At 42.2% G+C, this 24,453-nt stretch overlaps 1 protein-coding gene across 4 annotated transcripts in view; it reads right to left on the reverse strand.

Moving 5' to 3' along the window:
- The window catches only part of DPF3 (double PHD fingers 3), a 1,486,280-nt gene that overhangs the window by 736,737 nt on the left and 725,090 nt on the right, over positions 1-24,453 (reverse strand). For all 4 annotated transcript variants that reach the window (XM_044074663.1, XM_044074664.1, XM_044074665.1 and 1 more), the window contains one exon: positions 13,319-13,414. In XM_044074663.1, coding sequence (XP_043930598.1) covers positions 13,319-13,414 — 96 coding nt within the window. The remainder of the gene's footprint in view (positions 1-13,318; positions 13,415-24,453) is intronic.

Here is a 24,453-nt window from a genome sequence, read left to right on the forward strand (position 1 = left end):
ATACATGAGAGAATATGCAAGTAATAATAGCAGAAGTTAGCTGTAAGGCATCATTAATAAAGGAGTGCTGTACATAATATATATTCATTGAGTAATACACTAAAAACATTATAAAGTATATAATAAGGTACAGCGAGTTTTTCCTTTTCTCCCAGGACATGGCTAAAATTGCTAACTAGGATCCAACCACTCACTTACTATGAAAGCAAAAACAATTAATTAGCTGCCTAACTATCTACCAAAATATCTGGAGACCAACGACATATGGCCAAAGGTTTACCTTTTGAAAGAAAAAAAATCTGCTTTATTGTCCTACTTTTGTCATACTGTAACATCTGCACAGTGGCTCTACAATCCCCACTCTGTCTCATATCCCAGGATTCTGATCCAGCACCCTCATCCCCAAGGATTCTGAGCCATGTGATGCTCAATTTTCCACTGAGATTAGAAAAGACCAGCCATTGTAAGGAATAAAAGTGACTATAATGAAAAGCAGTTGTAACAACCCTACACTTGACATCATTCTAAATGTGTATTTCTTGTTTTACTAACATACTGAAATGGTTTATTTTATAACAGGCATCCAATTAAAATACTCTCAGATGTAATAATAAGAACTGATGCACAAAAAAATTTTAGTAAGAAGTTGACTTCTTTGTACAACAATGCCCCCCCCCCCCGAAACACTTACTGTTTGCAGCATACTGGTTATAGAAAGAAGGAAGTAACTCACAGATGTATGTCAAATAGGTTCATAGGTTCATAGGTTCATACTAGGCTATCTGCCCAAGGGCATTTATAAGCCTAGCCCATAGTTATGTGGCTTTCGCCACCCCTTTAGTTTGAATAAAAACTATGCCTATCATTTTTCTGTGCCTCTGTCAAGCAGTGACACTGAAGTAATCCCTGGGGTATATCTGCGATCTCCCATCCATTGGTCAAGATTCCTCTTGAACAAGGCCAGCGAGGTGCTCTGCCTCACATGTACCGGGATTTTGTTCCACAGCATAGGGAGTCTCTGGGTGATGAATCTGTCCCTCCAGCACGTTCTATTTATAACCGTGTCAAGGTTTAAGTCTCCCGCCCTTGTGGTTCTGAGGGATCTAGATTTTTGAGGTGAAGCATATTCATCAAATCTGGGTTTGACATGGCCTTATATGTCAGGCACAGGTCACCTCTGAGCAAGCGGTATGAGACTGAATAAAGCTGGAGTTCTTTCAGTCGGGCAGCATAAGACATATTTTGAGACCCTTTATCCTTTTGGTGAGGAACTTTTGGGGCCTTTCAAGCTGCATCAGGTGTCTGGTCAGATAGATTGGGAAGCGCGGATTCTACTCAATCATAGGTCTAATGAGTGATGAGTACAGGGGACGATGACCTCCCTTGATCTAGATGTGAATCCCTTCATGATCAGGTGGGCGATATAGAAGGTTTTCCTAACTACTTTAGCAACATGAGTGACAAGCGAAAGACTACTGTCAACTTGGGTCCCCAGATCCCTGATGACTTTTTCTGTGCTCAGTGGATTGTCACCTATATGGTAGCTAGGGGTAACCTTGTTTTTCCCGAAGGGTATGACTATGCATTTTTGGCGTTTAACTTCAGGCCATGGCTCTGGCACCAGTTATCCGTTTCTGTGAGGCCCTTCTGGAGGATATCTGTGTCAGATGTGTTTTCGACTATGGCCCAGTTTGCAGTCATCTGCAAACTTTGTCAGCCATAACCCTCCTGTGTTTGCTTGTACTTCAGAAAAGTAGATGCCGAACAAGAGTGGACCCAGGACTGAGCCCTGTGGGACACCACTTGTGACAGGCTTTGAGTCTGACATGGCTCCAGCAACTCTGACCCTGTGGGTTCTGTCGCATAGCCAGTTTGCAACCCATCTTGTGATGTATGGGTTTACATTCAAGCTGATGAGTTTTTCGATGATACCTGAGTGGGGTATTGTGTCAAGGCCTTTGCCAGGTCGAGGTAGGCTGTATGGACTGCCTTTCCCTCATCAATGGCCTTGGTGACTGTCTCGAAAAAGTCAACCAAGTTTAAGAGGCAGGATCTGCCTTTGACAAAGCCAAACTGGGTTGGATCCAAAGTCTGCAAGTTCCCTATGTCTTTATTTATGAGTTCCATTATGATCCTCTCCATGGCTTTGCAGATAAGGCTTGTCAAGCTAATGGGGCAGTAATTTCCAGGGTCTGTGGAGGCACCGCCCTTATGAAGTGGGACCACAGTCGCCGTGCGCCACTCCTTGGGTGCGTATCCTGAGGTGAGGCTAAGATTAAACAGCTGTCCTAACTGTGGGTTTAATTCCTCGTTGAGTTCATGAAGCACACAGCCGGGGACACCATCCGGTCCCATGGATGCTGTGTTTTTGCCTTAGTGAGGGCAGTTCTCACCTGGGCGTTGGAGATGTTTGGGGCTACAATCCTCTGGAATAGATATCTCTCCTTTTGGGGGGGGAGAAGTTTGCACTGAACCTGTCAGCCAGTATGTTAGCAATGTGTGTAGGTTCAGTAATTTTCACATCATTTTGAACTAATTCTGAGCATATCTGGGAGTTTCCTCCTAGGTTTCTAACATAGCTAAAGAAGGCCTTATGATTGTCTTTAGAGTCCTTGGCGATTTTTCTCTCAAAATTTGCCTTGGATGATTTTATGAGAGCTCTTAGTTTTTACTTATAATGATCAAAGGTGTCTTACCTTTCAAGGATTTTGCTCTATCTTGTAGTAGCTTCCTCCTTTTGTTGTAGAGCTTGTTTATGGCTGGGGTCCACCAGACTGGACGCTTGCCTTTGGTACAGAGAGTCTTAGTTTTGTTTGGGATTGCCTGATCCATGCAGTCCTGTAGGTGCTGGTAGAAGGCATTTGTAAGTGATTCAGCGGTTTGAGTAATGTTTACCACTGGCTCAGGGGCCTTAAAGGAGACCACACTAGTTTTTAGAAGTGTGAAATCGGCTTTTGAGAAGTTTTTCACTGTGGTCTTTTTTGTTTCAGGTGGGGGCGGGATGAGGACCTCCAGCGAGATTAGTTTATGATCTGATCTCACCAGTGAGGGGTATACTTCCGGTGTTGAACATTTTGATCCCATGTTCGTGATGATGAGATCAAGTATGAAATGAAGGCAAAACAGTGACAACTCTACTGCATACGTACAAATGGTGTCCAATAGCATGCTTTGAATTCCAGAAGTCTGTTTTGAATACATTCCACTCATAAGAAAAGACGCATCTCCCTATCCCTTTCCCTGTGTTTGTAATTACACTATTGCAGCATTAAGAGAAACAGTAGCAGAGTCACATGACTCCGGACCAAGTCTTTTGTCTTCGGTACATTCCTTAAAAACAGTGACTTCCACGTGCTCCTTTCTACTCCTCTATCTTGAAATGTGTACCTTTAATCTTTTACTTGCACATCTGACACCCCCAATGCTCTTCACTGCAAATTCAAACTCCTAGTAGTTGAGAAACTTACAGTTAAACCTAACTTATGCTGCATACGTTTATATTTTTTATTTTTTTAAGTCTAAACAAATGAAATTATGCACTAAGATGACATAAAAACTTCTTATCAGGAACTCAAAGACAGCCCCCACATAACATCATCACTACTGCATGAAAATAGCACTCCATCAACACCTACTTTATTATACTACAATTTCTGAATTTATGAAGACGACAGGTTTTCTGCTTGAATCTTCATTTCTTTTTTTTTTTGCATACAAACTGGGACTACTGACAAGGCTACTGTCTTACATCAGCTACAGGATGTCACAATGTGCACCTCCAAACATGAGACCTGGGAAGACATTTTAACAATAAGATACAAAAATGAAGCAAGGACTAAAACATCAGAACTCTAACAGGCTATGATCTGTGTGAAGACTGGTAGAGAAGGGTGAAGGCTGCCAGCCTAGCCAGATAGAATTCTATACATAATTCTATCATTTGTAAATATGAATGTGAATCATAGGCTTGTTAAACTTGAAACAATATGGCAACATTGCCCTCTGCTGTCAAGATAGATAAGTTCAGCATTTCTTGTTGGTCCTTTGAAATTAAAATTACTTTATGTCTGTTCCTTTGAAGTTAGAATTTGGAGTCGATGAGTCTGGAGTAAGCATCCTGCCTATTGTTTTAACTTAAAAAATAATTATCAGAATTTACATATGGAATGTCCTTTATTGCTCTAAGTGTAAAATAATGTAAATGCAGTTTCTGTCAGCCTGGGAACACCAGGAAAGTGTAAAAGATGATGTAATGCTTTATCAGAACTGCAGTTTCAATTTTAAACAGTGCGAACCAGAGATTATTAAGTATTTTTGTCTGGACATCCAGCACTGCCTTATGCTCTCTTTATGTAAGTAGTATGTTAGAACTGTGTTTTCACCTAGAAGTAGCTAGGAATTAGAAAATGTTAGACTAAGTGTTTTTCTGTGATGTCAGAACTGTACTACTGATTTATTTTAAGTATTTCTGTGTGATCTCTGAACTTTTGACTAGGACTGTATAGTAGAAAGTATTGTCTTGTGGTTTTAATTATTTATTATTAAATATTTTAAAACCTTTTAACTGTGGCTGGTTTGTGTAGAGATAATACGCCTTTGGTAAAACTGTACACAGCCACTCTAATAAGCCTTGACTGTAGTCACACTTATCAATTGGATAATAATATTGTACAGTAACAACTGGACAACCTTTTAAGGGCCTTTGAGTAGCTGATAATTATTAGTGGGTGGTGGCAGCTGGTACTACAGTATAGTCTGGGAAAAAGGGGCACAGCTGGAGAACCTGTGCCAGCCTTCCCCAAAAGTGTCTGTGTGGTTGTGTAAACTCTCATCTCAAAGTGTGTGCGTGCCAGCTACTTGGGCAGGGACACGAAGCACTGGTTGGACAGAGAGGGTGCTAGAGGTTTTAGCTTGCCCACTAGGCTGAGATCTGGACCCTATAGCTGTGCCAGCGGGGAGTCTTATTGAGGGCCTGGGGAGCAAGGGAGCAACCAGCTCTGGACTGACTGTGATCTGTGTACTCTTAAGGGAAATTGCACTTTACTGTATGTATTTGTTATCCTTTCCTCTCATGTGACATGCCCTCTCTGGTGTTAGTGGTGAGGATTGAGGCTCTTTTATTGCTGGGCCAGAGCACAGGCGTCACAATTTGACATTAGTAAAATAAACACAATGCAGACTTTCACAACTTGGGATAAGTAAAAGTCATCAGCAGAATGAACTTTCTGCCCCCCCCCCCCAACTTAAACAGTCCATTTGGAATTCAGTTTAAATAGAAAGAAATCCAAGATGTAGTCATTTCAAAGTGCAGGCAACAAAAATCTAGAAGTTGAAGCTTAAGGGCTTTAATCAGTTTAGTGTCAAGAAATAAGGAAGCAGATCAAAACAGATTAAGTGCCACAAACTGGAGCCAGTACGCAGTGACCAGGTATTCATTTCCTTACATTAAAGGCAGTAACAGAGAAAAACGAACCCCACTGGCTTACCCACACAGCTGTCAGGATGTCACCTCTTTAAAGAATAAAACAGCATTAAAAACTATACTACCATCTGAGCACTTATATGTTTTGATTACTGGGATGACATACTGTGCTGTAATGCATTTTAAGTAGAGGTCAAGGGAAAAGTGGCCCACATACACACAACAAACGTACATAAACAGTTTTCAACAGAAATGATATTTAACTCTCTGCAAATTTAGTGCATCAATAACTATAACAGGTTAGTGTGGGATAAACAGGAAACTGAGTAATATCTGAAAATGTCAGTGTGCTTTATCATAACAGTTATTTGCAGCACAGAGTTTTCAGTTTTAGAAAAACATGACGGCAGATCATTCTCCAGGTTGCTTACTGTAAGAGCGGGTTTACCTTAAACAGAAATGGCAGAAAAACTGATGAAAAACAATGCTAAGACAACTTGCACAGTTTAAGTGATGCATTTTTTACATAAACATTTTATCACAAAAGTAAGATTAGAATACAGACTTTTCTTAAAGATGCACTAAGTACTAGAGCATCTAACCTTAGTGGAGATGCTGGTTCCAGATGTTTCAAAAGTTTTATCATCACTAAAGTGCAGCTTCTGTGTCTTTCTACAAGATGGTAACTTGCCAATCTCAGATTTCTAGTAGGTATAAGCCATCCACTGTAGTAACACAGTAGAGGCATGAACTTAGGATAAGATTTAGTACAGGAATAATGCCTTGACGGTAGTAGAAGCTGTAGAAAACTTATTCCCGAATCACCAGGCTTGATCCTAAGGGCAAAAACAGAAAAGGTCAAAATGTCCATGCAGGACAGGATTTCTGGGCCCTTGTTGTTGGCTACTTAGATATCATGTGACAAGGCTGCATGTTTAAGTTTACAAAAGGAAGCAGTTTTAAGTGTTGAAGAAAATGCTGAAACATTTTACAATAATTTATTAAACATTTGAAGCTTTTGTCTCTGGACCTCTGCTGAAAATGGGCTTCTGTCCAGTAGGACTTTCCCAGTAATCAAATGTCAATAAATACATAAAATAACTAAATTTATAAGAAGGTTAAATACAGGATGAATATGTTCTCAGGGATTCCTATCAGATCGCTGAATGCTCATTTGACCGAAACTCATTTCATCGAAACCAAATGACTGAAAACTCATTTCACCAAAAGCTCATTTGACCGAAACTCATTTCACCGAAAATAGTACAGGTAGTGTATATGCCCTTTTCCTCACTGTAGTGCTACCCTGGAGATAGAATATATAAGTATGGGGGTGTGGGGGGAGCAGCCCCTCACCTAGCTTAGTTTTATACTGTCCAGTTCCTATTAACTAGGTAAGTTGGTAGTTTTTAACAACATTAGGTGGTGGGCTATGCCCCCACATCCCCCAATGTGGGGCTGCACCCTCCACACTCCCCTACTTATATATTCTAACTCCAGTGTCGCACTACAGTGGGGAAAAGGGCATATACACTGCCTGTACTATTTTCGGTGAAATGAGTTTTCGGCGAAATGAGCTTTCTACGAAATGAGTTTTCAGTCATTTGGTGTCGGTGAAATGAGTTTCGGTCAAATGAGCATTCAGCGATCTGATAGGAATCCGTTCACAGATGTACTGCAAGTGAATGGGAATGTGCCACAGCAGAGAGTAAATGCTTCTTCAGTAGTTAAAGTGATATATGTTGATTTTGTATTACTTCTTACATTGTTTTGTACTTGTTTCTGAAATCTGCAGTCTTTCTGTCATAGTTAGATACTCTGTGCAGTGTTGGTTTTGAGTTTAGACATGGTACTGTTCCAGCAGGGATGTTACAGAGAAGTAACATCCCTGCTGGGGATGTTTTTGGTGGATGTTCTAATGAACATTTTTGATTAGGTGATGGGAATCTCTCTAAATATCTTTACTGTAGTGTAAGAAAATTTCAGTTTAAGCCTGAAGGAAGGGAAGTCCATGAAATGAGTGAATTCCAGAGGTGAATTATATCAGCAGATTCATAGATTTAGCACAGTTATTCTCGATTTTTCTCAAGTGCAGCTAAGTAGCTTGAAGAGAATTAGTATGAGTTTGAATTACTATCTGCTCAGGCCTTGCTACCAGTTAGTTGCTTTTTTACAACACTGCCTTGAGAATAAGCAGCAAATGGTCAGCAAAATAAAACATCATTCTAAGTGAAAGCCCTCCGCATCACTCATATTGTGGTCTGTGCACCTACACCTCCAGTCACTATACATCCTGCCTCTGGGCTGTGTATTCAGGTGTGCATGCACCTGAATACACACATCACATAAGCTTTCAACTGTAAACAAATGGAAAGTAAGAGATGGAACACAGGTAGGTACACAAGTTATGCCTTTGTATAGCATGCAGCCAAAATATATCCCACAGAATAGTGCTGATGTCGGTCCTAGATATGAATGATATTGTTTACTACCCTGTGTAGACAGTAAATTAGACCTAAGACCATGTGTTAACTTTGACAAGCACATTGATAACAGTTCCTCAAACAGGCAATTTAATTGCTTTAGTGTATAATACAAACTGTAAATGAAGGAGACACCCATGACAGAGCAATAACTTCCTTTTGAGAAAAGGCTGCGTCTATGCCCACAGCACTATGAGTAATAACAAGACAGCTGACCAGTACTCGCTGCACAACTTAAACGGATGCATATCTGAAGCCATTATTGCAGTCTCCAAGCCATAGCCTTCATGTAAGAAAATGTATAGCTTACTGCAGAAACTGTACAGTTAACTACAAAATTATACATTTGTGGCAGGTTAACACCTGTGTGAGGGTGTGTATGTGTGGGTGTGGAGGTGGGGTTGGTCTATAAGACTATTAATTCTTCACAAATAACACCCGTGGGAAAGGAAGTACATGCAGTATCACCATCAAGTGAGTTGTCCAGTGAAGGCTGTAATCACTACCGGACAGCTTGATGATAAACTGCAAGAGAAAAGAGGAGTCAAAGAGGGAATTAAGCATTTTTTCAACATCTGAGTGGAGTCATATGACTAGATATTCAGCTAAACTCCAATCTACATGACAGATTTGCCGATAAAACACTTTTGTGAAGACAAAGAGAACAATCTAGACTGCTGCAAAACAGACATCTAAGACAAAGAAAGTAACAAATTACACAGTATTGTGAACCATGTTGAATACTTACAGGTCTCTGCTCCTCTTGTCATGTTAACTGGTGATTCCCCTGCACATGTCAGTCCTGAACGCCTGGGAGTGGGAAGCATTGAGCTGCCTTTTGTCCAGTTTTGTGAGGTTTCAGCCAGTAACTAGTAGTTTATTGGTCGTTTTGGGCCAGTTTCTAGCTTTTTCCAGCCCCCTGGTATAAAACGCGCGTTAGCGTGATTTAGAGCGGAGCTGCCACTGTTGCACACTAGGGCAGCGCCGGTTAGGCAGGTTTAAACTATTCGGGCTACCTAAAGTCCACTCTTCAAATTTTCCCTTAAAACTACCTTCCTCGAACTATACTACTGATCTAATCAGCTTATCCTATAACTAAAAAGATCATCTCCACTTGACTCCAAGTAGACTATTCTCTATCTGTTAAACCTAGCACTTGCTCCTACAGTACTTATTACCTTGATACGGCACTCTTGTCATAGATAGTACCCCAAAAGGTAACCCCCATTTCTCGGTCACCCACGTCCCCTGAATCTTTTTAAAGTTTTTGTCTATCCTTCTAGCATGTCGAGGGATCAGTTGCTAGTGTCCTCTCCTGCTCAGCTGGTGAACCTGGGAATACTGAGGCAATGTTACAATTGCCTCATGTACACAGACAACCCTCTCCTCCTCCCACAAAACACAAATACATGCGAGAGATGCAACTATACGGCCAAACTGGAGGCTGAGCTCTCTCAACACAGGACTGGCAAGACCAGTCAGGAGGAGAAGGTTACCACACACACTATAGACCCAGTCTCACATAGCACCATTACAACCTCAAATCATACACATAAACACACAAAGACATACTCGGAGGCTCTGATCAAAAATCTACCAAAACAGCAGAGGCCACCAAAGCAGACACCCAAACAACCACCACCTCAGAACACAACACCTGCAACACATAGACCTCACAGTCAGAGTGTCAAACAGTCACAGCCCTTAAGGCCAAACACAATGCCAGACACACTAGTCATTGGTGACTCCATAGTCAGACACACTGATGTCCCGCTCACCAGACTGAGTAAGGAGAAGGTCACAGTAAGCTGCCTGTCGGGCGCTAGAATCCGCCACATAGCATAAGCACTCAGGTCTCTCAACAGCAAGTACAAATATGACTCAGTCATTGTCCACGCTGGTGTAAGCGACCTGAGACGCACCTCCTTGGACTACATGAAAAGAGACATTGAGGAGCTCTCTGACTATGTAGCCCAGGCAGGTATGACCCTGACCTTGAGCAGTATCCTACCTTCACCAAGAGTGATGCCACAATACAGAGATAAGATGATCAGCTTTAACAATTGGCTTAAACACTGGTGTCATTCAAAGGGGATCCAGTATCTGTCTGCCTGGGATGACATGCTGGACAAGCCACGCTGCTTCAAGGGACGGCTTGCACCTGTCACCCTGGGATTCGGATATTGGCAAAGGCTCTTGCCACCCCATAGTGCCTTTTTTAGGCAAGGCTCAAATTCTAAACCTACCACCCTAGAACACAAAAAAGGGAAAAAACTAAGGGTAATGCTGCTCAATGCCAGAAGTCTCAATCTCAAAATGCACGCACTCGAGGCCCTTCTCAGTATGGAGAACATCGATGTCTGTGCTGTGACAGAAACCTGGTTCAAGGCTCCTGAGAGCACCCCAGCGCTATCAGGTTTTACCTCATATCATGCGTTCCGGCCCCAAAATCCGGACAATACCAAGAAAGGAGGGTATCCATATTCATTAAGGACACCCACACCTCAAGACTGGTGGCAACGCACGATGCATCGGAGACCATCCAGGTGCAATTAACCATAGGCAAGACTGCTCTGCAAATTGTAGCATGTTACAGGCCACCCTCACAAACTCAGGAACCTCACATGGCCTTCCTGAAAACACTAGAGGGATAAATGTATCACCAAACACCATCATACTAGGTGACTTCAATTACCCTAATATAGACTGGGAACACTACTCAAGCCCAAACACCCTAGCCCAAAAGTTCCTGGAATTTATAAACTCAAATGCCATGGAACAACTAGTCACCATCCCACAAGAGGAGATAACATACTTGATCTCATCATCACGAACATGGGAGCACAATGTTCAACACCGGAAGTATACACCTCACTGGTGAGATCAGATCACAAACTAATCTCGCTGGAGGTCCTCATCCCACCCCCACCTGAAATAAAAAAGACCACAGTAAAGAACTTCTCAAAAGCCGACTTCACACTTCTAAAGACTAGTGTGGTCTCCTTTAAGGCCCCGAGCTGGTGGAAAACAGTACTCAAGCCGCTGAATCACTTACAGGCGCCTTCTACCAGCACCTGCAGGACTGCATGGATAAGGCAATCCCAAACAAAACAAAGACTCTTAGTACCAAAGGCAAGCGTCCAGTCTGGTGGACCCCAGCCATAAACAAACTCTACAATAAAAGGAGGAAGCTACTACAAGATACAGCAAAATCCTTAAAAGGTAAGACACCCTTGATCACTATAAGTAAAAAACTAAGAGCTCTCATAAAATCATCCAAAGCAAATTTCGAGAGAAAAATAGCTAAAGACTCAAAAGACAATCATAAGGCCTTCTTTAGCTATGTTAGACACCTAGGAGGAAACTCCCAGATATGCGCAGAACTAGTTCAAAATGATGTGAAGATTACTGATCCTACAGACATTGCCAACATACTGGCTGACAGGTTCAGTGCAAACTTCTCCGCCCCCTCCCCGCCAACAGGAGAGATATCTATACCGACCGATTGCAGCCCCACAAACATCTCCAGCGCCCAAGTGAGAACTGCTCTCTCCAAAGCAAAAAACACAGCATCCATGGGACCTGATGGTGTCCCCGGCTGTGTGCTCCACGAACTCAATGAGGAATTAAACCCACAGCTAGGACAGCTGTTTAATCAAAGTCTTACCTCTGGATACGTACCCACAGAGTGGCGCACTGCAACTGTGGTCCCACTTCACAAAGGCGGTGCCTCCACCGACCCTGGAAATTACCGGCCCATTAGCCTGACAAGCCTTATCTGCAAAGCCATGGAGAGGATCATAATGGACCTCATAAATAAAGACATAGGGAATTTGCAGACTTTGGATCCAACCCAGTTTGGCTTTGTCAAAGGCAGATCATGCCTTTTAAACTTGGTTGACTTCTTGAAACAGTCACCAAAGCCATTGGCGAGGAAAGGCAGTCCATACAGCCTACCTCGATCTGGCTAAGGCCTTCGATACAATACCCCACTCGGGTATCATTGAAAAACTCATCAGCTTAAATGTTAACCCATACATCACAAGATGGGTTGCAAACTGGCTGAGTGACAGAACCCACAGGGTCAGAGTTGCTGGCGCCATGTCAGACTCAAAACCTGTCACAAGTGGTGTCCCACAGGGCTCAGTCCTGGGCCCACTCTTGTTTGGCATCTACTTTTCCAGTACAAGCAAACACAGGAGGGTTATGGCTGACAAAGTTTGCAGATGACTGCAAACTGGGCGCCATAGTAGAAAACACATCTGACACAGATATCCTTCAGAAGGGTCTCACAGAAAGCGGATAACTGGTGCCAGAGCCATGGCCTGAAGTTAAATGCCAAAATATGCATAGTCATACCCTTTGGGAAAAACAAGGTTACCCCTAGCTACCAAATAGGTGGCAATCCACTGAGCACAGAAGAAGTTATCAGGGACCTGGGGACCCAGGTTGATAGTAGTCTGTCATTCGACACCCATGTAGCTAAAGTAGTTAGGAAGACTTTCTACATTGCCCACCTTATCATGAAGGGATTCTCATCTAGATCAAGGGAGGTCATAGTCTCCCTTTATTCATCACTCATCAGACCAATGATTGAGTACAATGCCCCATTTGGGATGTATCTGACCCGACACCTGCAGCAGCTGGAGAGGCCACAAAAGTTCCTCACCAAAAGGATAAAGGGTCTCAAAATCTGTCCTATGCTGCCCGACTGAAAGAACTCCAGCTCTATTCAGTCGCCACGCTTGCTCAGAGGTGACCTTTGCCTAACATACAAGGCCATGTCAAACCCAGATTTGATGAATATGCTTCACCTCAAAAATCTAGATCCATCAGAGCCACAAGGGCGGGAGACTTAAACCTCGACACGGCTATTAATAGGACGTGCTGGAGGGATAGATTCATTACCCAAAGACTCCCTATGCTGTGGAACAAAATCCCGGTACATGTGAGGCAGAGCACCTCGCTGGCCTTGTTCAAGAGAAATCTTGACCAATGGATGGGAGATCGCAGATATACCCCAGGGATTACCTCAGTGTCACTGCTCGACAGAGGCACAGCAAAATAATGGGTATAGTTCCCCATACTAAAGGGGTGGCGTAAGCCACAAAACGATGGGCTAGGCTTGTAAATGCCCTCGGGCAGATAGCCTAGTATGAACCTATGAACCTATGAACCTATGAACAGCAAAAGCAGGTACATGACTTAGAAGCTGCTACTGCAGTAGCTGTGAGGCCGTTTCATGCTGGTCCCCAAATGCAGTAAATGATTTTACTTTTGCACTAAACATGCACACCTGAAACAACTGTAAGCATTAGCTATGAGGGTACATTACCTCACACCTTTAAAATGTACCAACTGCTTTACTTAAAACATACAGCTAAAGCTCATTCGGGTAAGGAAGGTTACTTACCCGTCCTCTGCCCCTGTTTTTGCGTTTTGGAACATCATCTTCCAGTTCCTCCTCCTCGTTCATTTCTTCCATATTTTCGTCATTTTCTAACACCCTCTGCAAAGCACATTATTTAACCAAAAGGTGTTACTAGTACACAGGTCTGGCAAAAAACACGAACACAGACATGATGCAATATACCTTTTACTAGGCCAACATAAGTTTTACAGTTACTTGAGCTTTCAGGGTAGCATGAGCCCATCAGTCTTATGTCATGTTCTGTTTTATTACTGTTTTTATTTTATTTATTTATTTTTTTTAATTACTATTCTGTTACAATTTTTTTATGTTAAGAATTGATTGGAGCTTTTCTCCCTGGGTCTGTCCCATTTGAACCATCCCGGTAAACAAATGTAAAATAAATAAATAACTACATAAATAAAATTATATTAAAGTACCACAACGCTAGACTTGCATGTGAAATATTTGGAAATAATGCAACTTTGGTGGTGTAGAGGGATAAAGCCCTGACTACAGTCCAGCCCAGTGGGGTTCAGTTAGCAGCTCTGGTGACTGACAGAGCGGCAGAGAGGGATGGGTGTGCCCATCCCAAGGGTAGGTGGTTACATGGGCCTTTCTGTAACAATCCCTGGTGGAGGTTGGAGACGTCACAATAAGGTGACATGGTCCAAACAGAAGATTAGGGAGGTGGATATGGCTGAGCTGCTGCTGTGGAAATGAGGTGATCACATATCCCCAAGTGCATGCCCACCCCTCATATGTAAACACAGAGACTGATGGGTGGTTGGAGTAAAGGATAGGTCATCAAGTAACCCCTCTCCCATGGTAAAGGTGACAAGGAGACCCCCAGGATATCCTTAGGTTCTGCGCTAGCCCCAGGTTTGTCAAAGAACTCTGGGGAAGTAGAAGTTGGTAGACACAGCTATGGATCTGGGTAGAAGGGCATAGGATGGTGCATGACAGCAAAAAGTGCTCCAAAAATTCTGAAACAAATTTTTCACTTCATCATTAACTGTCCATTTTAAGCTCTTCACTTTATCACAAAATGTATCTGACACAAGAGATGATGCAATTTAAATTACAACTTCATGTCTCGTGTAAAACATGGCACCCTTCAAAGCAGCAAGTGTTTGGTGCTCGTTTTGCTAAAGTAAATAATACAAAATAAAAGTATGAATTCTGAACCAGATAATACTAAGTCATGAAGAAGATCCACTTTAAACCTAGTCGAAGAACTGAAAACTATCCACAGTAGTGAACCTGCCAGAGATGCCATGGTAGTTGATCCCTTGATAAGAAAACCATGATACCAGCAACTATTCAGTTTTATTGTGGGGATCACAATCAATCTCAAGAAACTGAGTAAAGATTCCGAGATAGCCAGCTAGATACCAGTTCTTTTACACAAATGAGACCCTCGTAATGAAGGGCCTTGAAGACAAGCAAAAGACCCTCATAACTGATGTGCCCTGTCAAAGGCAGGTAATGCAAGCATCGTGGAACCAGTGACATATGGGAGAACCTAAAAGCTCAGTTAAGTACATGGGGCTGCAGAAGCAGAATTCTCATCAGCTGCAACCCTGACAATGTCACCACTATGAAACCCCAAGAAAAGAGCACTACAGTAGTCCAAGTGGAAAGTAATCAGGACAGGAACCACCACAGACAATCCCTCACCTGGAATAAGGTGCTTAGTTTAGGCACTGTTATTCTGATGGTAGCAACATTTGACACCTGGTCACACATGGATCTTGGAACATTAGTCATCTCTGAGGATCACACCAAGAATTGCACATTAGACGCAAACTCCAAAAAAATACCACTATGTAATTATCAAAGGCGGAAGTGGGATTGGAAGGCTGGAGACAGGAGAGGTGGGAGTCTGTACGTGTCATTAACTGTCAAGGCAACAGTACAAGTGCATCAGTTGATTTTGTATCACCATCACTGAAGTTGACATGTCTTCCAGACAGCTCTCACGAGTATTAAAGGAGGCCATGTGTTCTTGATGGATGCAGAGGTAAGTTTGAGTATCATCTCCATAGACGTGTTACTGCAAACCACACCATCAAATAAGATTCCCATATAACACCATACACATGGTGAACAGTAGTGGTCTATCAACAGAGACTTGAGGAATCTCACATTTCAGATGAAAGATGACAGATGAAATGACACACTGACACAGTAATATGTAAGCACAGGTCTTTAAATCAACTTCAGCTTTATTCTGTTCTTGTTCTGTATGTTTGTTATATGGCTGGGCTTTCTATACATGAATATATTGTCAAAACGTAACACTAGCATGGGGGCAACACTATACCTTTGTCCATCACCTCTAGCACTTTTGAATACATAACATTTATAGCATAAGAAGTCAGAACAGAAGCAGTATATGTCATGCCATTTTCCATCTGAGAAACAGCCTCCAGTAATTACAAGTTCATAGTTAAGTACTAGGTTAGCTGCCCTTGCGGGGCGTTTTAAACCTAACCAATTTCAATTTTTGTGCTTGTTAACCTATCCGATTTGATTATAGATTGGCTTTATTCATCTCATTGTCAATAATTATATATCACCTCTAATAAGAATAACTGGAGTCATACCATAGATATTTTGACAGGATCCATGCATGGGATAAAGCATTTAGTATCTGACTCCATCCATCAGTAGTACAGGGGACAGTCCTGGGATAAATTTTCCATTTCCCATCCATGGATCAACACTGTGCTTGAATATGGACAGGGATGCATTTTGTTTTATGCGACTGAGGAGTCTGTTCTCTCTTTGCAGGACAGTTTGTCTGAAAAATGGAAATTGTGGATCCAAAAAATCTGACTCACCCAGAATGTAAGCAGAATTTCCAAAAAGCTCTAAAAGGTTCAGTGTGCTACAAAGTCTGAATGCTGTACAGGAAGGAAGTTCTGAAAGTTTATGTCTTCAGTTTCAAGAAGAAGAGAGTATTGCAGTGGACAGGCAGCTGCAGAGTTCCACTGGGGGAAAAAAAATACTGACACAAATCTGCCATTTTACTTTTTGTGGGTGCAAGATCCCACAGAAAGGACTGATGCTTAAACTCCTGAACTGAAGTAATGAGATCAGACCGAGTTTAGTCAGCTACATGATTCATTAGTAAGAGCCATACGTGGCATATACAATAAACAAAGCAGAGAGTGGCTGCTTAACAATGCAGACAATGCTAAAACAATGGATGTCAGTTGAGTAGTGACTTGTTTAATCTCAGATTAAATAACAGACAGGAACTGCAGCTGTGTAAAACTGAAACAAAGAATAAGAACATGAGTAGGAAACAAAAAACTTAGCAGTGACGTTTATGGAAAGCATGAGAAATGTGTTGATAAGTTACACATGCGGTTATGAAATAAGCATGGCTAAGAAAAAGGATGACAAAGACAGGATAGCCATCAGCTGAAAAATAAGTATGAAGTCAGAATTTGAAAACCAAGATCCATAGGTCATACAGAGTTCAGAGTGGCTGAAACTAGATAATTAGAAAGTCGCAGCTATGACTGAAATGCATTCAGAATATAAAAAATTTATTATGAGACTATTAGGTTTGACAATCAACATTTAAAGTTTACTCTGAATGTCATTAGTTGTTGTTCTTCTTCTTTCAGCTTTTCCCGGTTAGGTGTTGCCACAGCGGAACTCCGGTCCGCTAATGATTGGCAGTAGATTTTTACAGTGCCGAGGTGCCAGCCCAACATACAACCTTCAACAAAGGCACGCCCATTCACACATCTTTCGAACGCCACTCGACCGCGGGGAGAACATGCAGACTCCACACAGAAGGCGCTCCAGTCAAGAATTGAATGGGACAGCCTCTTGATGTGACGCGACAATGCTACCGCTGCACCACCGCAGCTTACTACTCTAAATGCCATTAGTAAACATACTAGTAATTAATGAAAAAAATACAGCAAAAGTACTAAAGTAAAGCGGGAGAAACATTTTGAACTGTTCAATCAAAGCAATTACTGATGAAGGTGATCACACTGAAAACATTCTGATATGAATAAGGCATTTACATTACAAACAGTTTTAACATGGATAACTTTAAAGTTAGGTAATAACTGTGGGTGCAGCTGCTGATTTGGGACAATTGTTTCTATCAGGAGAATTAAACCATTATTTCAAGATGTACATCATTTTTGTGTGTGTTTTTTTAAGACAATATGTTATGGTGATGGTGTTTTTTTTTTTGAGGGTTTTCATTAAAACAGAAAGTCTTGTAAAATCTGACACAGGTTCAAATGGAGATGACAACAAGCAAATGTATAAAAGATCACCCTGCCAAACATTAGTGGGTACATGTAACACAAAAGTTGGAAATATATAGGTAGAAGCAAAAACTTATCATAACAATTATGGAACATTAATGGCCTTAAAAGTATACAAAAAAAGAAAAGAGTGTTGTATTACATTAAGTGCAGAGTACAACTAGTAATGCTACAGGAGAGACACTTGGAAAAAATGAGCATGTGAATTTGATTAAAAAGGTTTTCAGGAAGAATATTCAGCAGAGTATCAGGGACAAAGGAAAAAGGGGGTACTTTTAATAATTGCTAGAGTAGCACCAATACTAACAGAAAAAGGGGAAAAAAAGATAATAATGGTAGATTTGTGGCTGTAAGGGGCTACTAGCAAGGGAGGAGGCTTACACTGGCACATAGTTATAGTCCATCTAAACCTGCCATTGTGGAGCTTAAGAAATATTTGGAAAAAATAACAAGCTTTCAGCAGGGAATATTTACAGGTGGGGAATGGAATTTGATTTGTACCAGTGAGGATGCATCTGGGTGACCTAGAAAGGAAAATATAATAAAACAGGGTAGACTTCTTAATAAAGTTATGAAAATATTTGGCATGGAAGACATGAATTTAGTAATAGGAACTTAGGAGAGAATTTACATATTCCCCAAGATACAATAACTGGTCTAGACTGGACAGAAATTATATTTCACAGGAACATGTGCTTTTAATTGGAAGATTTGACACACATCCAAAAAACAATTTCAGATCATGCCAATAACAACCAAGATAAAATGCAGGGTAATGAAGTAAAAATGAGACACCGGTGCTTCCCCACATAACCGATAAAAAGAAAGGAATTTAAGGAATGTGTAGTGGAAATTATTCAAGTTATTATGAAACTTAGACATTTCTTCAGAAGTTACAGCTAGTGTGAGGGATTAATTAGAAGTGTAGTTTCAGAACAGGGTAGAAATAAAAAAGAAAAACAGATATGTGGTTAAGCAGTAACAGAAATTTTGAGGGGCTGACAAATGTTCTAGTAGTACAGAATAAGGGGAATCTCACAAAGCAAGAAGGGGTACAATCGCAGAGCGCCAAGAGAAAATTAGGGGGTATCTGGATAATATTCATGAGTTTTGATGTTAGCAACCTTTTTTTTTTTGATAACTCTAGAACATAAAAATGTTTGGCACAATGACTTAGGCAACAAAAAATAAAAAAGGTTGTTGCCAAACTTAAGCCTATAAACCAGAAATCATGCAGATGTATTAAAGATATTTTGGAAATGTTATGAACATTTTTATAAAGCAGAAAAGTGTAGAAATCTACAAAAATCACAAATGGAAATATTTATGGAAGTGTAAAGTATGCCATGGTTAGAGGTAAATGAGCCTCAACAATTAACAGTGAAGATAGGAGGAGATGAGATAAAACATGTGATGTACAATTAATCTACAGGAAAGTCCACAGAAATAGATGGTACTTTTCTAAGTTTGGAAGCTAGGAGGGAAGAAAGTGATCTGGAAGGTTTTAACAGTATTTTAAAAGGAGGAGAAACACCAACATCCTGGAAGAAAGCTGTGGTGGCTGTAATACCAAAAGATGGTAAAGACCAGAAGTTGAAAGCTATAATTAAAAGTGAAAAGGGATGATGATGAAGCTGGGGGGGGTTCAAGAAATAAGGACAGAGTGGAATTTTAGATGCAGATCCTTAAGGAGAACAACGGCTACACATATGGAGTAACATAAATTATTCTAAGAACTAAGCCAACATAGGAATGGAGAAAGGAGATTTTGCTGATAGGAATGACTGTAATTACAGGTACAGAGAATATGCAAGAGGAGGCTGGAATTTCCTTGAGAAAACTGGCAAAGGAACCAAGGTATTGAGAGCAAATAACCAGACAGAGAAAAGTAACAGAATGGGAAGAAGGCATTTTGACTGCAGGCTTAAGACTGCTTTCCCCCCATCAGGGACTGATATCAGAGTACAGACACGGAGAAATGGATAGGGGAATCCTAAGTGAAAGACCTGCTACAGTAGAGTTTTTAACTGAATCTAGAACAGAAACTGCTATTAAAAAAGGCATATTTAGTAGGTCATACAAAATACCACACAATAACTATAGGAATCGGAAGAAGTTAGAAAAGATTGGGAAGACAGACAGGACAAGCAACTCACAAGGAAACAATGGGAGGATATATGTATGGCTCCCAAATATGCAACAGTCTAGAAGATTTGGGAATTTTGCTTAGAAGTGTTTGCACAGATATTTTAATGCATCAAGCAGACTCCAAAGTATTTTTCCCCTGGTAGATGGCAAATGTGGAAGTGTGATGCTGAATAAACAGGTAACAGTAAAGGAATAGTTGCGTAAAATCTTACCCTAACCATAGACGTCCTTCTCTTCCATGTTGCAGTATTCTTAACCTTTGGGTTAGCCACCACCTAGTGACCTGAATGTCTGACCAGTATACAAAAGCTTTAGGTACATGGGATGTCTGACGTTGACCGTAGGGAACGTGGGCCATAAAAGTGACATCTACACGTACCTTCCTCAGAACTGAGTGCTACAGTCAGACCCCAGAGGCAGGATAGCTGCACAAGTCCTTAATTATCCAGCAAAGCCCAACTTTTCTTTTGAGTAGAGGATAGGAGGGTGGGATAGAACACTGCAACATGGAAGAGAAGGACATCTATGGTTATGGTAAGATTTTACACAACTATTCTATGTCCTTCTATTCTCATGTTGCAGTATTCGTAACCTTTGGGTAAGTGCCATAGCTCAAAGGGAAGAAGAGGGTGGTTTGGAACTATTTTCCAAAAATCAATGCAGAATTGCCCTAGCAAATCCTGCTCTGGCTCTGGAGATACAACCCAGTTTGTAGTGTTTTGTGAAGGTATGGACAGATGTCCATGTAGCTGCTTTTAGAATAGAGGTAGTGTCCAAATCCTTGAAAAAAGCTCCAGAGAAGCCCATGATCCTAGTAGAATGGGCTTTAATATTGGAGTCTATGTGTTTTCTATGGTAGGCATAGCAGAAGGAGATGGCTCTGGAAATCCATGTAGAAACAGTGTTTTGTCACAGCTTTTCCTACAGCCCTGGGGTGAAAGCAGACAAAGTTGCTATGATCTCCTAATAGATTTAGTCTTGTCAATGTAGAATCTGAGTTGTCTGTGATTATCAAGGGAATGCAGGACTCTCTCACTGTCATTCTGGGGCTGTGGGAAGAAAGTGGGGAAGTGGAATCATTGGCTCAGGGATAACTCATTGAACACCTCAGGCATAAAGGATGGGTTAAATCCGTAAGGTAACCCTATCCTTGTGGAAGATCAAAAAGGGTGGGGTGACCATGAGGGCCTGGAGCTGCAAGACTCTCCTGGCTAAAGTTAAGGCCACCAAAAGCACAGTTTTCCAAGTTCAATACTTTAGAGAGGCTGTAGCTGCTGGCTCAAATGAAGCAACAGTGAGCTTCTCCAACACACAGTTCAGGCCCCAGGGTGGAGGGACTGGCCTCTTGGGTGATGTGAGGTGTAGAACTCCTTCTTAGAATAACTTCACTTGAAGTCTAGAAGCAAGTGGAGGTTCTAAAGGCAGACATGCAGAAACAGCAGCAAGGTGGGCCTTTACAGAGGAATATGCCAACCCTGCCTGCAAGAATTCCCACAGATAAGACAGTACCAGGGGCACCCCTAGTTGAAATGGGTGTAGCTGTCTTTATTAGACACCAAATGGAGAACATTTTCCACTGTGACAGATAGGATCTCCTAGTATTGGATTTCCTGGCTTCCTTCAGGACATTTAGCACGTCCTCAGAATAAAAGTGTCTGAAAGGGATCAAAACTCTGTCACCCACAGGGTTAGGTTCAGAGATTCCAGGTGGGGATGAGTCATAGATCCCTTGTCCTGTGTGAGTAGGTCCACTCAGTGAGGTAAGTTGTGATTGCCCCTACCTAAATGCAGAAGGAGGGGGCAACCAGTGTTGTCTTGGTCAAAAGGGAGTCACCAGCAAGATTTTTGGTTTATCCTCTGAATTTTCATTTGGACTTTCTGCAGGAGTGGGAAGGGGGGGAAGCATACAGAAACATCCCCTCCCAAGAGATAGAAAAGACATCCATTGCCCTCACTAGGGGGCTGGGAGCCCTGGTACAGAACTGTGGAAGTTACCTGTTCACAGGGGATGCAAACAGGTCTATTTGTGGTGTAACCCACCTGTGGACTATGTCCAGAAACACATCCCTGTGCAGCATCCATTTGTGGGATTGTGACACAGATCTGCTTAGGGTATCTACCTGCGTATTCTGAGCTGAGGGCATATAGATGGCCTGCAGAGTTGCTCCATGCTGGACCGTCAATTTCTAGGCCTGGAATGCAAGTCTGCATAGGAAGCAAGATCTTGTTTCCCCCCGTTTGTTCACATAACCAAGAACAGTGGTGTTTTCCATGAACAATTTCAGGGGTTCTTGCTTCAGAACATGTTGGAAGGTCTTCAGAGCAAAGAGAAGAACCCTCATCTCTCTGATGATGTGTTCTCTCTTGGAGGGGCCTTTCCATGTGCCTTGCACTTTCAAGCCACCCATACCAGGTTCCCACCCCAGGTCTGAAGCAACAGTTCATGCACTGGGGTTTGGGGTTGCAAGGGAAGCCTTGGACTCAAAGACTTGATCCACCCACCAAAGGATCTCCTTCCTTAAGCATGGCAGGAAGGGAATGGTGTGGTCCAGTAAGGTTGTAGTGTTGGGTCCATGTAGACCTCAGATACCACTGAAGCTTTCTCATGTGGAGTCTTTCCAATAGAAACATGGGGATTGTGGAAGCCATGTACCCTAAGAGTCTGAGGTATTCTCCTGCAGTCACTGCAGGGGCGTGTATGACATACAGTAGGTGACTTTCCACCTTGTGGGGTGGGAGAAATGCCATCATAACATCTGTTCTGATTCTGCATCCCAGGAAAATGTTGTTCTGGGAGGGGTTTAGGCTGGATTTGGGGAAGTTGACTCTGAAGCCCAGAGTCTGCAGAACAGAAATGACTGTCTGGAGATGGGACTGGAGGGTACTGTAGCAGTCTTCCTGGATCAGGAAGTCATCCAGGTATGGGAAAATTTGTATCCTTAGAACCCTGCAGTAGGCTATCACTAGTGTGAGGCATTTGGTAAATACCCTTGGAGCAGTAGATAGTCCAAAGGGTAAATCAGAGAATTGAAAATGTGAGGAACCCTCAGAGAAGTGCAAGTACGTCATGTATTTGGGCCTGACAGGGATACATAGGTAAGCATCTTTGATGTCCAAAATAGTCAGAAATGCCAGAGTCATTATCAGGGGGGAAAACAGTTTGAAGGGAGACCATGCAGGGAGACCATGCAGAAGGTGGGTACTGGAAGAAAGAAGTTGAGGTGCGAGAGGTCCAGTATGGGTCTCCATGGGTCATCCTTTCTTGGGACTAGAAAAAGTCTGGAGTAAAAGCCACTTCCATTTTCTGAGCTTGGAACTGACTGAATAGTTACTTGTGACAGAAGGCTGTCCAAGATCGGCTGAAATAAGGGCAGCTGGTCCTTTGGTGGCTGAGGGATGCCCCTGAAAAACAGGAGAAATGACCCAGGTCATGAAAACTTTTTTCTATGCTAGACTGAAATCTATTGTCTGAGCTGATGCTTTCCCAGAAAGGGAAACGTGACAGAGTCTCTGGGAAAATGGAATCTTGTCTGTGGGGGGAGGCAGGTAGTCAGACTACCTGTCTTTTCCTGAAAGGGAGGTTTCTGGATTGGTGTCTGGGCAGACCTAAAAGGAGTCTGCTGCGTTCTGGAACTCTTTTTGCCCCTAGCAGGAGGAGGAGGAGCTGAATGTTTTTTAATAAATTACATCTTGGCAGAGTATTCCTGTGAAATTTAGGAATAGGTGACAAATAAATGTTTTAGGTCCTGAATTTATTTTTCTTTTTGTTGCAGGGTTTTGAAAAGCTCTGCCACTTGTGTGCCAAACAAGGCTGAATTATCCAGTGGGGCATCTAAAAGTTGAGCCTTGATATCAAGAAGGGGTTGCAATCTCAACCAAGAGCAACTCCTGAGCACTGAGGTAGAGGCTGCAGATCCGGCTGAAGCCTCTGCAGCATCATAACTGCATTTGATTGAACGTCTTGTCACTTGTGAGGACAAGGAAATCAAACTAGAGATTTGGGACTTTGTGACCGAATCAGGGAGGTCATCCAAAAGCTTAGAAGCCTGAGATAAAAAGGCCAGGGAGTACTTGGACATGCCTGCCTGGTAGTTGATGGCCCTAAAGGCCAGAATTGCTGAAGTATACACCTTCTTGCCAATAGACTGGCAGGACTGGGGGAATTGCAGAAGGTGCAGGTGTGTCCATTTGTAAGAGTTCATAATATCTCTTTTGAACTTCAGTCATTTCTATGGAGTCCCAATTAAAGAATTCTCTCATCTGAGAGACTGTTTCTCTAAAGGTCAGGTCCTCCCCAGGGGAATCTCCCTCAGCAGAGTCCTCCCCAGTGGATGCATAATCTAGGGAACAAGCCATTTGAGAGGCACAAGACAAAGAATCCTCAGAAGACTCTGAAGACACTTCGGCCTCCAAGGTGGGAGGTTCAGCAAGGTGGGAGGTTCAGTGGTGTGGGGCCTAGGCTAATAACAGGAGGAGAAGCCATGGGAGAAGCAGCCAAGGAAGGCCTAAGGGTCATAAAGGCATTAAATAAGCCTTGAGAGAATGCTTGCCAGTCAGGCAAGCTCTCAGTACGTGAAGGGACATGTTTAGATTTTTGTTTTTTCTTCAAGTAAAAGACAGGCCTAGAGGGTGTAGAGCCTAGTCTCAGGTGCTACAAAAGCAGAGGAAAGACTACTCTGGACATCT

Source organism: Protopterus annectens, chromosome 6.part0 (genome assembly GCF_019279795.1).
Source record: "Protopterus annectens isolate FY-2018-M chromosome 6.part0, PAN1.0, whole genome shotgun sequence".
Lineage (NCBI taxonomy): Eukaryota > Metazoa > Chordata > Ceratodontiformes > Protopteridae > Protopterus > Protopterus annectens.